Source organism: Amia ocellicauda, chromosome 8 (assembly GCF_036373705.1).
Source record: "Amia ocellicauda isolate fAmiCal2 chromosome 8, fAmiCal2.hap1, whole genome shotgun sequence".
Classification (NCBI taxonomy): domain Eukaryota; kingdom Metazoa; phylum Chordata; class Actinopteri; order Amiiformes; family Amiidae; genus Amia; species Amia ocellicauda.
Genome location: NC_089857.1, coordinates 5,882,746 through 5,896,670, shown reverse-complemented (window position 1 = coordinate 5,896,670; position 13,925 = coordinate 5,882,746). Strand labels below are relative to the sequence as shown.

General features: G+C 35.0%; 1 protein-coding gene across 3 annotated transcripts in view; it reads right to left on the bottom strand.

Annotated features, from left to right (window-relative positions):
* Positions 1 to 661: 661 nt before the first annotated feature.
* Positions 662 to 13,925, bottom strand: part of LOC136755360 (EGF-like repeat and discoidin I-like domain-containing protein 3) — a 195,649-nt gene continuing 182,385 nt past the window's right edge. For all 3 annotated transcript variants that reach the window (XM_066711884.1, XM_066711885.1, XM_066711886.1), the window contains one exon: positions 662 to 6,224. In XM_066711884.1, the coding sequence (XP_066567981.1) occupies positions 6,075 to 6,224 (150 nt within the window). In that variant the 3' untranslated portion in view covers positions 662 to 6,074. The remainder of the gene's footprint in view (positions 6,225 to 13,925) is intronic.

The window sequence follows — 13,925 nt, the reverse complement described above, 5'->3', positions numbered from 1 at the left end:
AAATGCTGTAAAGTAGGAATGCTTTCAAAAATAGACATGCTAATAGATTATATTAATCAATTAATTAAATGCACCTAGAAGAATTGAAGGCAAAGGGTGGTCACACCAAATATGGATTTGATGTAGATTTTTCTTCTGTTCACTCACTTGATAAATATAATCTATCAACATGTCTATTTTTGAAAGCATTCCTACTTTACAGCAGTTTTTCACACCTGCCTAAAACTTTTGCACAGTACTGTACATCTTCCATGGCAGTGCACAAATATAATTGACCACACAAAGTAAAATCCTGTGTGAGTTCTTGCATAAAGTTGTGTTGGGATTTTTCGATGGACTGTGGGAACTGGGAATAATACTGCTTACATTGGACCTGTTGCCCTCATTGACTGTTTTTACTGTATATTTGTCATGAAATATACATTTTTATGGCAGACGTACTGTTACTGTAGAGTATGCATCACGTTTCCAAAAATAAAATCAGCCATAAAATTAAATTTGAAAAAAATATTTTCATAGCAAATTTAAAAGTATTTTCTAATGTTGTAGGTTTATACAATCTTGAGGCACAGGAATCTCCCAAATATATGAGTTTGCTATTGAACACTGAGCTATTGTTCATAACCTAGCATGAATAAAGCAAAGGACCGAAGGACATATATTGAGGATATTTCCATTTTTTTTTATTATTTTAAGTTTGAAGACCAGACAAGCTCATACTAACTTTTGCATTAACCTGCAGGGCTGGATTATATACAAAAAGAACAATTCATTATCACACAATTGCAAAGGCTGTAGTGGTCATTCTGCCTTCAATAAATAAGTTTTTTTTAATGTATTTATTAGTATTTGTTTTTGCAATCACTGACAATTCATAAGCCAGTACCACATTATGTTGACAACAGTTCAATATTACAAGATTGATTCCACAATTTGTTCAAAATTGCTATGAAATTTATGCAATGATCTACAAAGAAAAAGTCAACCATAGACCAGTTTACATTATGTAAATGAAAATTATAAGCCCTTTCAAAAATCACATGGTACATACCCAGGGTCTATCAAAATGAAAAATACAATAACTGATGCACCTCTCTACTGTACATATTGACTATGTATCCATACACTAGATCTCACATGTAGTGGAAAACGTGGAATTTTATTTTTTAAAGAGAAAATAAATGAATGTGGTCTTCCCCAAGAGTCTACAGCTCTAAACAAAAAATAGGAAGAAAAAAAAAAAAATCAATAACCCAAAGGTTTTTTATATTTAATATTTAATATTTATAGCTTCATGTTTATTTACCTCTGGTCTTCTGAAAGGAATAAACCAAAAAGGGGATTGGTAATACTAGTTATATAACCCATCTTTCAATTCCTTTTGGAAAATATTTTGCCCGATTTACTAGATAGTTCCTGACAAGGTTATATTCTGCAGCACCTCCAACTATAAATGTATAGTTATATATATATAAATATAACTATAAAGTGAGAGAAGATGTTCCTTCTACTGAAGAGTTAATAACCCCAGTGCAGACATCAGCTGAGACAGCTCCCTTCCTGTTTGTTGCCTTCTGCTGGCCTCTGACCAACACATAGCGGGTGGCACAGACAGTGTTGACATGTTTGCAAATCTGCTGCCAGACATTTTCCCTTCTGCCATACTACAGGGACCACTTTATCCCCCCTAAGTACAAACAAAACATCACAAAAAGCCTTCTCAAAGCAAATAATGCAAGGCTTTCATACTGCTGTGCTATCCTAAAATGTTTATTTTTATTTTTAAAGTGAACACACAAGAAGAAAGAAGAAAATATATTGTCATCCATTGTTGATGTATGCTACCCTACCCTGACACATCTCTTCTCTCTCATCTCTTCTTCAGTTACTCTTGTCAAGACTTGAGAACCTTGTCATCTGAAAGGCTTGGGCTGGGATTAAATCAAAACTTTGACCCACCAGCTAATAGAAAACTACAGAACTGTACTCAGTTGCAGCTTCATTTCTAGTTAGATGCCACTTTCTTCTAATCATAAATGTAACCGCTATAATGTACAGGTTTATGGTTTTCTATTAGCAGATGGGTAAAAGTTTTGATTTAAATCAGGCGCTTGGACTTTATGGGGACTTTCCATCAGCGTTGCTAAGTCATTGTACAACAGGCTTACCATATTTTATCCTGTGTCATTAAAGTGTTTCATCCTCAATATCTAGCTTCTAACACTCCTCTCTCCCTTGTTCTTCACAGTTTAGACTTTGCGAGTATGGGGAGCACAGCAATGCCCACTTGACCCACACAGTCTCCTTCAGCAAATAAGTTTAACCTTGTTTCGGCCAAATTAATTGGCTGGCTGCAACATTTGTCCTTATCAATCATGAGAAATCAGTGCAGCTTGGATACCTACTTTCGTGGAGCAAAAAACAAATGGTGTTTCTGTAGAGGAACATGTATGCAGTCTAAGAGGAATACAATGGGCATGACAATCAAGAATATCAGGCAGACCAACCTTATTCAGGAATAGTTTAATTCCTAGTTCTCCAATATATATTGTCATTGAAAACAGGCTGAACAGGCTTTCCGCAATGGAATAAGTAGAGACAACCTGCGGATGAGCTGAAACACAAAAATTATTTTCGTTTTTTCAAACTACCCACAAAATGTCATGGTGATATTGTTTTGCAAGAGTTGTGGCTCCTATCAACAAATTATAGGAGATATGTTTCACATATGTCATGTACAATTATATGGGCATCTAAAATGCACTTGTTAAATTTACACAAGCCTTCAGAAAGTTGTCAATTCAGAATTTCATGTAGGGAAAATAGAATATATATATATATATATATATATATATATATATATATATATATATATATATGCAGACATCTGACATTATGAAGAAAGTTTGAAGATAAGTGAGAATAGAAGCATACTGCATTGAAAAGAGAGGCATATATGAAACCAATACAGACTCTTTAAAACCATTTTTTTTCTTTTAAACCTTAGTTATAGGATTTTAATCTAAAACTTAAATATCTGGTGATTGAAAAAGCCATTTGATTGCATAGAAACATCAGCTGAAAAAAGTAACCCTTTGCCAACAAAATGGGATGCATATACTTAGGAATACCTGTACCTAGGTATATAAGAAACATTTTAGTCAGATATAGGGAGATAAAGAACTGGCAAGGGGTATTCATAAATGATGAAAAATATAAGAAGTTTCAAACAAATTAATGAAATTAAAGAATTGATGCCTGCGCCACTAGAACTCAATCATCCCTCTAACAAGCTAATGGATGAAAGCTACTGGTTGGGAAACAGTTAAAATGTCTCTGCTTTCTCTGTTGTCCTGCTGCTGAAGCCTTAACGTACCTGAATTGAGTCTATAAATCATCTTGCTTATCAGAAGCTTCATGAAATGAATGGCATTCACCTAATCCCAGTACCTTCAAAACAGCAGAAGCTCTTTTTCTGAATCATGAGCTGTCTGAAGAAACATTATGCTTTACTTTAAAGCTGCTAGATGCAGGAAAATGTAGAAATAGAGACATGATTCACAATGATTCATAATTGTCTGGAAGGATCTTGTTAAAGCAACCATGTTCATTATACCTCTTTAAATCAATGCAAAACTGTAAAATATTGCTGCCTCCAACTTTGGCCAATCTGAAAAATCTATTTGGCTAGTAAGTGTTTGGTTTGAACTTACAGCACTGGGTCAATAGAGCAAAAACACAATCTATAAAATGATCTGTAAATGTCCAGTTAAACAATAAAAACCATGTGGCTTTCTAACATATTCCATACTTGCCTTTAAAATATGTATAAACATGTGCCTCTGGACCTCTGCTAGTTCACCTTTGCTATAGAGACTGACTTCATTGTTCATGCATATACTTACTAATATTAGTATTGAGTAATATAGCACAGCATAAAAGCATGGACTAAATTCTTGCTGCTATTAAATGTTATTAACATATTCCACATTCTGATGTACTGCAGTAACATTTCATAATACAACAGTACAGAATATATATTTGTGAAGTCAAAGCACATGGACAACTAGGATTTCTGATGCCAAAAAAAGTTTTAAAGACACTCTAAATGGTAATAAAGTAACTATGCTATTTAATTGGAACTGACAACACTGTCACCAAAGACATGAGTTGAAAGTGACATCACCTGGTGCAAAGAAGGCGGCTTTCAACAAGGCTTTTTTTTTTGTACTACTACAGAAAGTGTGGTCAAAATCAGAAATAACATTTTGCCATATTCCCCACGTTGAAATCCTAAGCACCGAGAGATCGTTATGTGAAATTACATTTTACAACCTATAAGAAAGGATGTTCGTAAATGCCATACATATAGTATATCTCCATTATACATTGAAATTAGACTGGTCTACATAATGAATGCTATTTATTTTTTGTAATGTTTAAACATTGCATGAACTTGCACGGTTGTCCGTAATAGGATTGCCACTGTGAGTGTGAACAGAACAAGAGGTTGACCTTTTCTTTTAGAACAACTTTTAAATGTATTCAGAGACCACTGAACATGTAAATTCACCAGGAGTGCCGTTAATACAGTTACAGACACAGTAACAGTCTAGTGGCTTATGATTTAGCGAAACTAAGATATTACACTGTGTAGCACTGTAGGGTAAAACGCTCTCTGCATCCTTTTTTCTTGTCTTAATTATTAATTTTGCACTCTTTGTTTTACCCTAGTGCATTCATGACATATTCATAACTGTAACACTGATTTACAGTGACATAACTTCTGCTTGTGTTCATCTCACACTTGAACCAAAGAGTACGTTGCATTTGTTTTTCTTCTAAGAAATGTGTGAGAAAGAAACACAACAAATAGAAACAAAACAGAACACAAAAAACATCTGACATTAATGAAAAGGAAAATAATACAGTATATGCCATACATATGAAATACCACCCAGCTTTCTGTTTAAGAATGTATCCTTTGCATGTCAGATTATCCTTCACCACCACTTTATACCAGTTTCTTCAGACATAAAACTTTTCTTTTTAAACATATTGAACAAGAAGTTTACTCTTAGGCATATCTTAGAATAGTGGGTAAAAAAGGAACTAATACAAACGGGTGACTTCTATCCTGAGCTGTTCAAATTGAATTATAGAGATCTAAAAGCAGGACTTAACATACAATGTAGCTCAAAAAGAAAAACCCGACACCGCGATACAATTTCAAGAGAATATGAAGCCAAGCACAAAATGTAACCAATTAGATTCAAATAAATTAAAGACAACATACAATGGGAACTGCCATAGGAATCCTTAAATGTAATCAATCCCACATGTACCTCAGTGTTAATGTTGCAGTATTACTTTTTTATTAAGCATTTTGCTTTTAGGAAACGTATTCAGGCCTCAAAATTCACAGAATGCATCAGGAACATTATATATATTGGATTTAGAGCCACCTGATTTTGTTAATTTGTTGGAGCTTTTATGCCATGCATTTTTATGTGTTTACATATAAATTATTCTTGATTATAACATGGGTTAATTGGATATATTTAGTGACAAAGATTCTGAATTCTATTAAAAATTGGAAAGTCTGAAGTAATGTTGTACACTACATGGGGCTATACAGGCTTTCTTTTTTTCTTTTTATTTGGATACAAATTTTAGGAGTTATATTTAGTTCATGTATAAATGCAATGCATTTCATGAGACACAAGGCAAGGTGTTTCTAATTCCGTTGTTAAAAAAGTGACACTGCAACTTTCCTGACAGTTTTATTTTTAGTTTTTTTTTAACCACAGTGTGAACGATTTTTCCAATGTAAAACAAATACATACCATATAGAAAAATGACAACTCATGTAAGTAAAAAAAATAAAAATAAAAGGACAAACATTGGACAAGGGCAGGCTTAGACCATTGTACAAAACATAAACTCCTGCCTACCACAACCAAAATACTTATTCTTGAAAAACCCATTGGAAATTTGTACAGGTCTCACACAGTTTATGTTGAGATACTGGAGCATTATTCTAGAGATTTCAGTATTCCAGTACACGAGGGCGTTCAATCCTCTTCTGTGCATCCCAGCAGTTCAGCCCTCAAAGTGATGCGGCCGTACCATGACCAGGGCAGGATCCGGACAAACCGTGCGTACATGGGGGGTTCTATCACGTTCTTTCTGTGTGTGTCGTTGTCAAAATTTCCTTGGAACACCTGTTCAATGCATAGGGAATAAAAAACAAATAAACAATTTAGCAAATGGAAATTTAGCACAGGGTTGTATGCAAATGCGAACAGGAGCACAAACCAACAAAACTAAGACGTTTGGAAAACGAGACATAGATGAGATTAGCTTTACATGGGAGGCACCTGCAACCTGGGCTTAACAGATAGTTAGGTCTTCATAGAGAACAAAGCTACATTCTAGAAAGGCCGTGCTGACTGAGCATCATCTGCCCGTTTCATGAAAATCCGGCCTTCAAACTAGAAGACGTCAAGTATGACTTTTCTTGGACACCGGAGTACACAAAACATGACGTCCACTGCCGGAATTCAAGCAGGATGTTTTTTCTCAAGTCCAAACTTATCTTCACCAATACAGTTTTCCACAAAACTGCCATTATGAATATTTAACAACTAAATACAGAAGGAAAAAAAATGCTATATTGCTTAAGTTTAATTTTTTTCCAGTTGCTGGTGAAATTCCTGCATATCTGCCTGGTTCTATTCTTAGTGTCTCTCTAAAATCTGTCTTCTTTTCCCTATACCATTATAATATATATTTTGCGGTGTTTATGTAGGTTACCGTATCACTATCACAACCTGAAGCTTAACAACAAAACTGATCTTCCAAGAACATTGCACATTTCATATGTTTTATTCTAAAACAACATGCAAGGCTATGTTAAAGTGCTCTGGAAATGCTGTCCTTTGGCCTGTGTTCAAAACCTGAGAACCAGGACCTTCCTACTTCAGAGAACATTGACTTTCTTAACTCACATACGGGTCAAAAGAGATGTGAATAAAGACATTTACATTTGGAGTGGAAAATCAAAACAATTTCACAGATTTATTATAACATTACTGACAGCACTTCACTGCTACGCTGCACACTAACACAGTGCTATTTTCATTAAGTGTGATAACTAATTGCATTATAATGAGACTGTCAGCAATATCATTGTAAGGGATGGCCTGCAAATTACTGATTTGTGTTTTCCATTTAATTAATAGTTGTTGCAAAACAAACACCTGCATATAAATACACTGCTTTAAATTTCTTGAATAAATACAGCACATTTACATGAATGGGATAAACACGAACCACAATGTGCATTTTTCAACTATTCATATGAACTAAAATCAGCAATAAAAAAATAAACAAAAAAAATTCAATTGTCATTCATAAAATAGTGTTTTAACTCATGAACCTTATGTAACAGTACAGCCTTCAGATACCCTTTACTAAGCACATTAGGGTTATTGTCATAAATAATGAATCGGTTTGGAAAATTCACGAACGCATAGCAACTAAAAGTCTATAAGGTGGATTCTAAGACAAACTTTATCCAGGTATGTTGTTTTCCTGAATAAATGGGCAATACACACAACAGTAACTGCAGCCTTGACTTTTGGTCTGTCCTTGCATGTGAATATAAACACAGACATTTGCATTGTAAAACATGGAGCACTTTGATTCCAGTGTATTTATCTGAAAAAAGGGAACACTACATATAAGAATCTTTTCAAGCAGCATTAAACATTGTTTTTTCCGTTGTGTTGAAGATGATCAGACATTAATATCTGTTCATCAGTTGTGCCTCTGAATATTAACACATGCTTTACAAAATGCTAGAAAGGGTGACAATTTCACACTCAGAAGAACACTGAATGTCAGTACAACAGACCAATCAAACTGAAAACGATAAAGTTACACCCAATAAAATATATGGTATCAGCTCCTGATTCTGCTTCCAAGGACAGAGAAGTCAAAGGCGTGAACTTCACTGGAGCTTTTAAAGACCATTTACTATTTTAGGGAGTCTATCAAAGCAAATATCTTTAGTCAGAGGGATGGAGCTGTATTCATATTTACTTTTTTTTGCCAGGCGCCCAGCAGACAGAAGAGAGACACCGAACAGTGGAAGATGGGACTTACATTGTACCCATGTTCTGCTTGGTTAGATAACACGTCAAGAACAGCTCCAAGCTCTGCAATACAGTAACTACTAAAGAGAACACAGTCTATCAATTGGTAGACAACAAATGATTGACACTCATTTTTGACTGGAAAGCAAATCGCACTGTGGGACACCTCCAGAAAAACGCCACACTCTGTAGTGTGATTATTGTCAATACACTAAAAATGCCAGTGGATAAATTGTTCCTCCCTAGTAAAAAAAAAAACACACACTTCTAAGGATTTGTGATTAAAATGGAGAGAATAGACAACAACTTGACATAGCAAATGTGTCGAATATTTCTTTGTTGGGGCTTCCTTTCATATTGTGTGAGTTTGGAAAAGTATTTTTTTTGATTGAAAGACATTTTCTTTTCTTTTTTTAAAGTAGCAGCATATGAACTTAGAGACCCATAATGAATAAAATGAATAAACTAACAACTATACAGTACAGTGTTATTGTAACACAGTTGAAATATCAGAGTTTAAAAGTGAGGCACCCTGGAGGTTCCCAGTGCAGCACAAACCAGCAGCAGAGACTGACATGGTCTACTGAGAGTTCCTCAGGAGGTGTCTAAGAAGCACAGGTCACCTTCCTTCTCACTTCCCCTCACGAAACTCCTAGCTTCATGGCAGATTCTTTTAGCAGCAGTAAAACAGATTAGTAAAAAAATAAAATAAATAAATAAAAGGGGGGTGTCTGCTTCACCAATTTACAGATCTAAAGTTCCACTATTTCTCTTAGCATACACAAACACATTGCTATATAAAACGTTTACAAATTGTAGATATGTCATTTGGGTAAAATTGTGTAAAAACTATTGATGTTTCCGGCATTGTTTTAGTTATACAAAATGTCTTCTAATTTCACTTAATCAGGTGTTTAAGTGCTTGCTAAGCCATAGGAATAATGTACACATGCTGAATCTACTAAACTACACTCCATCCCTGCTGCGATGTTAGCTGACAAGACTGCTAAAGTCTTAAGACTGTTAAGATATTAAACTTTAAATATGACATATCTTCGGTCACTGTAAACCATAACCCAATGAACTAAAATGGAAATCTAGTATGAGGAAATTAAAACAAAGGCTTCCATCTCTTGTCCTATTACCCCCTTAGGTAACTATGTTAAAACATTTATTTGTATGAGGAGCAGAATAATGGCTTTCCATAAGTATCATTACTTTGTTAGGGAAAAAATACAATAAATAAATAAATAAATAAATAAATAAATAAATAAACAAACTATTTCCCCCCCCAACTCCCCAGAATAAAAATACAATAAAGAAAAAGATATAGCCTTGGGACATTGCTAATGCATTCCATAGAAAGCATTCCATAACAGTGAAATCTGTCTTATCATTTAAAGTGAGTCTCAGTGTTTGAAATTAACATTACACGAAATCTTACCGCAGGGTACAAATGAAACCCAAAAAACACTGAAGAGTCTTCAGTGAATAATATGATGATTTTGGGACAGCTTTTGGTAATACTGATTGAACGCAGACAGAAATTTGCGGTTTTTAGTTTTATTTTGTTCTTCAAAAGTGTGGCTAAGGATTGCGTGTCAGTGAACCCCTCTCGTACACACACAAACAACTATTTTCATAATAGATACTATACTTTGAACTTAAATGTTTTAATACTGTTTAATGTTCTATCAAAAGCATAAGTTAGACTCATATGTATGAAATTATGAACATTTAATGAAGAGGTGGTGCTTACCATGAACAGCTTTATTGTACTTAGACAAAAATATGTCACATTATCACTGTCTCATTAGCTCTGTCTGAAATGAAATGGCTAGAAAATAACCACTACAGGACAATGTGTTCTTAATGATCCATCTGAGTTTCCCCAATAAGCGGAAAATAAAACCCGAGTGATGCATTCAAAATATTGTGAGAAAAAAAAAATTAATACAGCTGGCAGTCCAATTAAAATGATTAAAAAAAGAATGTCATGCAGGAATCAAACGGCTTCAGGTGAACAAGTTAATGACTCATTAAGTTAATATTTAATATAACTCAATTGAGGGTGTCAATTAAAGTACACATTATTTTCACCATTTTAATATAAAAGAGGCACTAATAATCCTTAAGGAACTAATGATGCCAAGTATTTCACAACAACCTACTTAGAACACATTGTTATCAAGGACAGTGCTTGGGATGCAGGCTATGTGGGGCGGAAAATAATTTCATAATACATATATACATATTCTAAAGAGTAGGTTTTGTCTGCTATTGTGAACTGGAGATAATGGTTGTGTTTTCATAATAAGTGAAGTAAAAGTTGGTACATAAATCATTAAAAGTAATATGCAAGCTAGTTGTCATACAAAGTATTGTTTATGTCTCTTATTGGTCCCACTTTCAATCCCAGGTGGGGGACACTGCTTGAGTAAGGGACTGTACCTCGATTGCTAAAGTAAAAACCCAGCTGTATAAATGTGTAATTGTATGTACCAATAATGTGATATTCTAACAATTGTAACTTGCCCAGGATTAGGGCATCCACTTAGAAATATAGTAATAAATACTAACAGTAAATTAATTCACCATTGAGGGTTGTAGTTTTATATTTACAGGTCATTTAATCCCAGCTGTGATTTCAAGCTATTGCTGATTTAGAACTATATTTTATATTTTAGTTCAATTGCTCAGTTGCACAGGTTGAATGCATGCAATTTATTACTATTGTTTTAATTTTACAGACGCATTGATGAATGATGTTATAGACCCACGTCTTTATTAAATCTTTATTAAAATGATTTCTGTAAAACAATTCCTTCACGCACAACCCATCACCCAGAAAGTAATGCCCCAGTTATTGTAAACTGCATTACTCTCTTATCATACCTAAAGTATACAAATAGTCTTATTATAAAAATTGGGGTATTATGACCCCCTTTTGGGTTTTTTGACCCTAAAAGGCCTTTATGGTTGCTTCTCCAAGAAACTTTCAATTCAGTTAGCTAACTTACTATACATTTTAGAAGATTTACGATTATTCAGCAACAAGTGAAGCACAAAGCAGCTCCCATGAAGCCCCGAGACTCACGAGTGTACCGGACACGTCACTGCCCAGGCCTTGGCCAGCAGGTCTGCATCTTTTCTGCTGGGGTTGTGCAGGTGATTTGGCAAACACACATTAACCGGTTACCCCAAATAGCTTTGCTTCGGCACAGGGGAATTGCAATGCTCTTTTACAAAGGGGAGTGATGTTAGCTGCAGCAGATGCATATGTATTTTTTGGTGCTCTGCAATTCTCTTCTGATTAAATTCTCCTTTCTGAATTCCACAACAACCTCAGGCATCAATCTTTTTTTTATGCCAGAAACACAGCGCCACTGTGACCAATAAGTCCCGCCTGGGGCTCCAAACACTACCTCTTTGCCTACCCTGTTCATTGCCTCCGGCAGTCTGACAATCAAGCACACTAACGCACCATGTCAAAAGATTGACCACTCGCACAAGGCACCAGCAACACATGGTCTATTTCAAAGGGTAGGGATGTCACTTGTATCAGTGCATATTGTTGTTTTGCTCTCTTAAAACTTGAGGAAAGAGTTGGACATGTAATTAAAGTACAGACACAATTGAAAGCCATCACGTTATATCTGGAGAGTAAAAGAAATACGTTTACAACTATGTAATAGTTATGTCACAAATTGTGTCACTGATTGCTAATATGCATTTGTATGGAAATGCAATTCTGGAGTATAAAGAGAATCTAGTTCTCTTTTTTGTATTGCTGAATGCTATTGATACAGTAATGTGGATACAGTGGCCTGATCATTAAACTGATCGCTATTATTGCCTTACACTAGCAATAATGAAATAATGAAGCATAGAGGCACACCAACTATATTCTTGAAAACTTTGCACCAACCCCCCCAAAGGAAAAGGAAATGAAGGACATGAAAAGGGGAGAGAGAAGGATCAAAGACAAAAAAAGCAGAACAGTTTCACAATAAGTTATCTCTGAGGAGAGAGGGAATGTCCTGGGGTGGCCCTTAAGCGTTCTTTTATCATTTTACAGCTGGCTGGGGACTTCTCTGTAACCCAGTTTATTAGGCCACAAATACAAACGTGGAAGCAGTCTAAGATGTTTTCCACAAAGAGCCTTATATGATTAATCACGTTGAATCTGGGGAGCATCTAAGCACCTGGGTAATATTTGTGACTGGCTGATCAAATTGAAAGTGTCAACAGCAGCATTGTAAGTTTCATTGATGATACAAATCAGAAGAGAAGACTGCTCTAAACAAATACGCCACCTTAAGTCAAATCAAAGGCATCCCATAGACTATCAGATTTTACAAAGGAGTCATGTTACAATATATTTCACCCCCTGAAACATTAGTTTCTAACCTTAACAAATCCCCTTGAGTTTAGCCATTAGTGTTTTTGTTCTCTCTCTCTCAAACAATTCCAAACTCAATAAAAAGACAGGGGGCATACATGCATCACTAGGCACAGTTGGTACTGAACATGGGGAGAGATCAGAGGAATAAAAATTAAAAACAAAAGTCAAAATTCCTGTGCCAAGATGCCAGGCAGTGGACTGTTTCCAGAAATTCTGAGAATATGAATGAAAGACACAGCCAGGGAGAGTTGTGGTGAATTTTGAAGAAGCGAAAAAAGTCCAAAATAGCAAGATGAATGAAACATCTATTTCTTCTATATCTAATTGGTTTCTGGAGACAATAGAAAGGGACTTTGCTAATGGACATCTGCATGCAAAGAACATGCTCAACCTCAGGCCGCACAGATTTAGAAACAGTAGGTCATGCTTAATAAACTTCGCGGAGTGTTAGGTGGGGGTCAATGAATATGCAACTCCAGGGGATATTAAATATGCAATATTAACTCTTTAATTTACAAAACCAGCAGAATAACAACAAATATGAATAAAGTTAAGAATTAATCATTTGGAGACTATTATAATATGATCACAATTATTTAAATGTACAATTGTGATAAGTGTATATTAAGTATGAAAGATAATATGGTTAGGATTTAATCTACTGCAACCTGAACAGTAAGTAACAGTTTTAAGGTATTTAAATATTGCATGATCAAGGAAAAACAAGCATCGTGTTCCTAATGAGGTGGAGATTATTCAGAATTAAGAACATCTCAATTGAACTCATTAACATAATCGATTCAAAGCTACAGGGGTCTGTGTGTCTAGACGCTATGGTTGTATTTGGCAGTCTGGCCAACTTAAAATGAAATAGATTTTGCTTCTGCTGGTATTGTTAAGATTTGGCATTTTCCATTTGAATAAAATAAAGAAAATGAACATTTAATTGAATTTATATTTGTTGTGGATTTAACTTGAACTGAACTGCTATAGAACAATTTTTGATACAGTATTAGAATAGCTCAGTTTGTTTTATTAAAAAAAAATGTTGCTCTTACAATGTTAATAAATGGCAAAGGCTTGCTGTCAGACCACAATGGGAGTTGACCAAACAACAATGGAAAAGGACGGTATAGTTTTATTTGCTGACTACGAACAGAAGCAAAGGATCTCTTTCAATAGGACCCTCAGGAAAAGCTGAAAACAAGCTACTCAGCATCTACCTTTTGAGGATTTTGCTGTATTCTTGAGGATAACAATTGTAGCAGATAAAACGAAACAATGTCTGTTGACAAACCATGGCCAAGCTCGATTAACATTAGACCTCCTTAACTCCAGTTATCGTGTTACCAAACAACTGG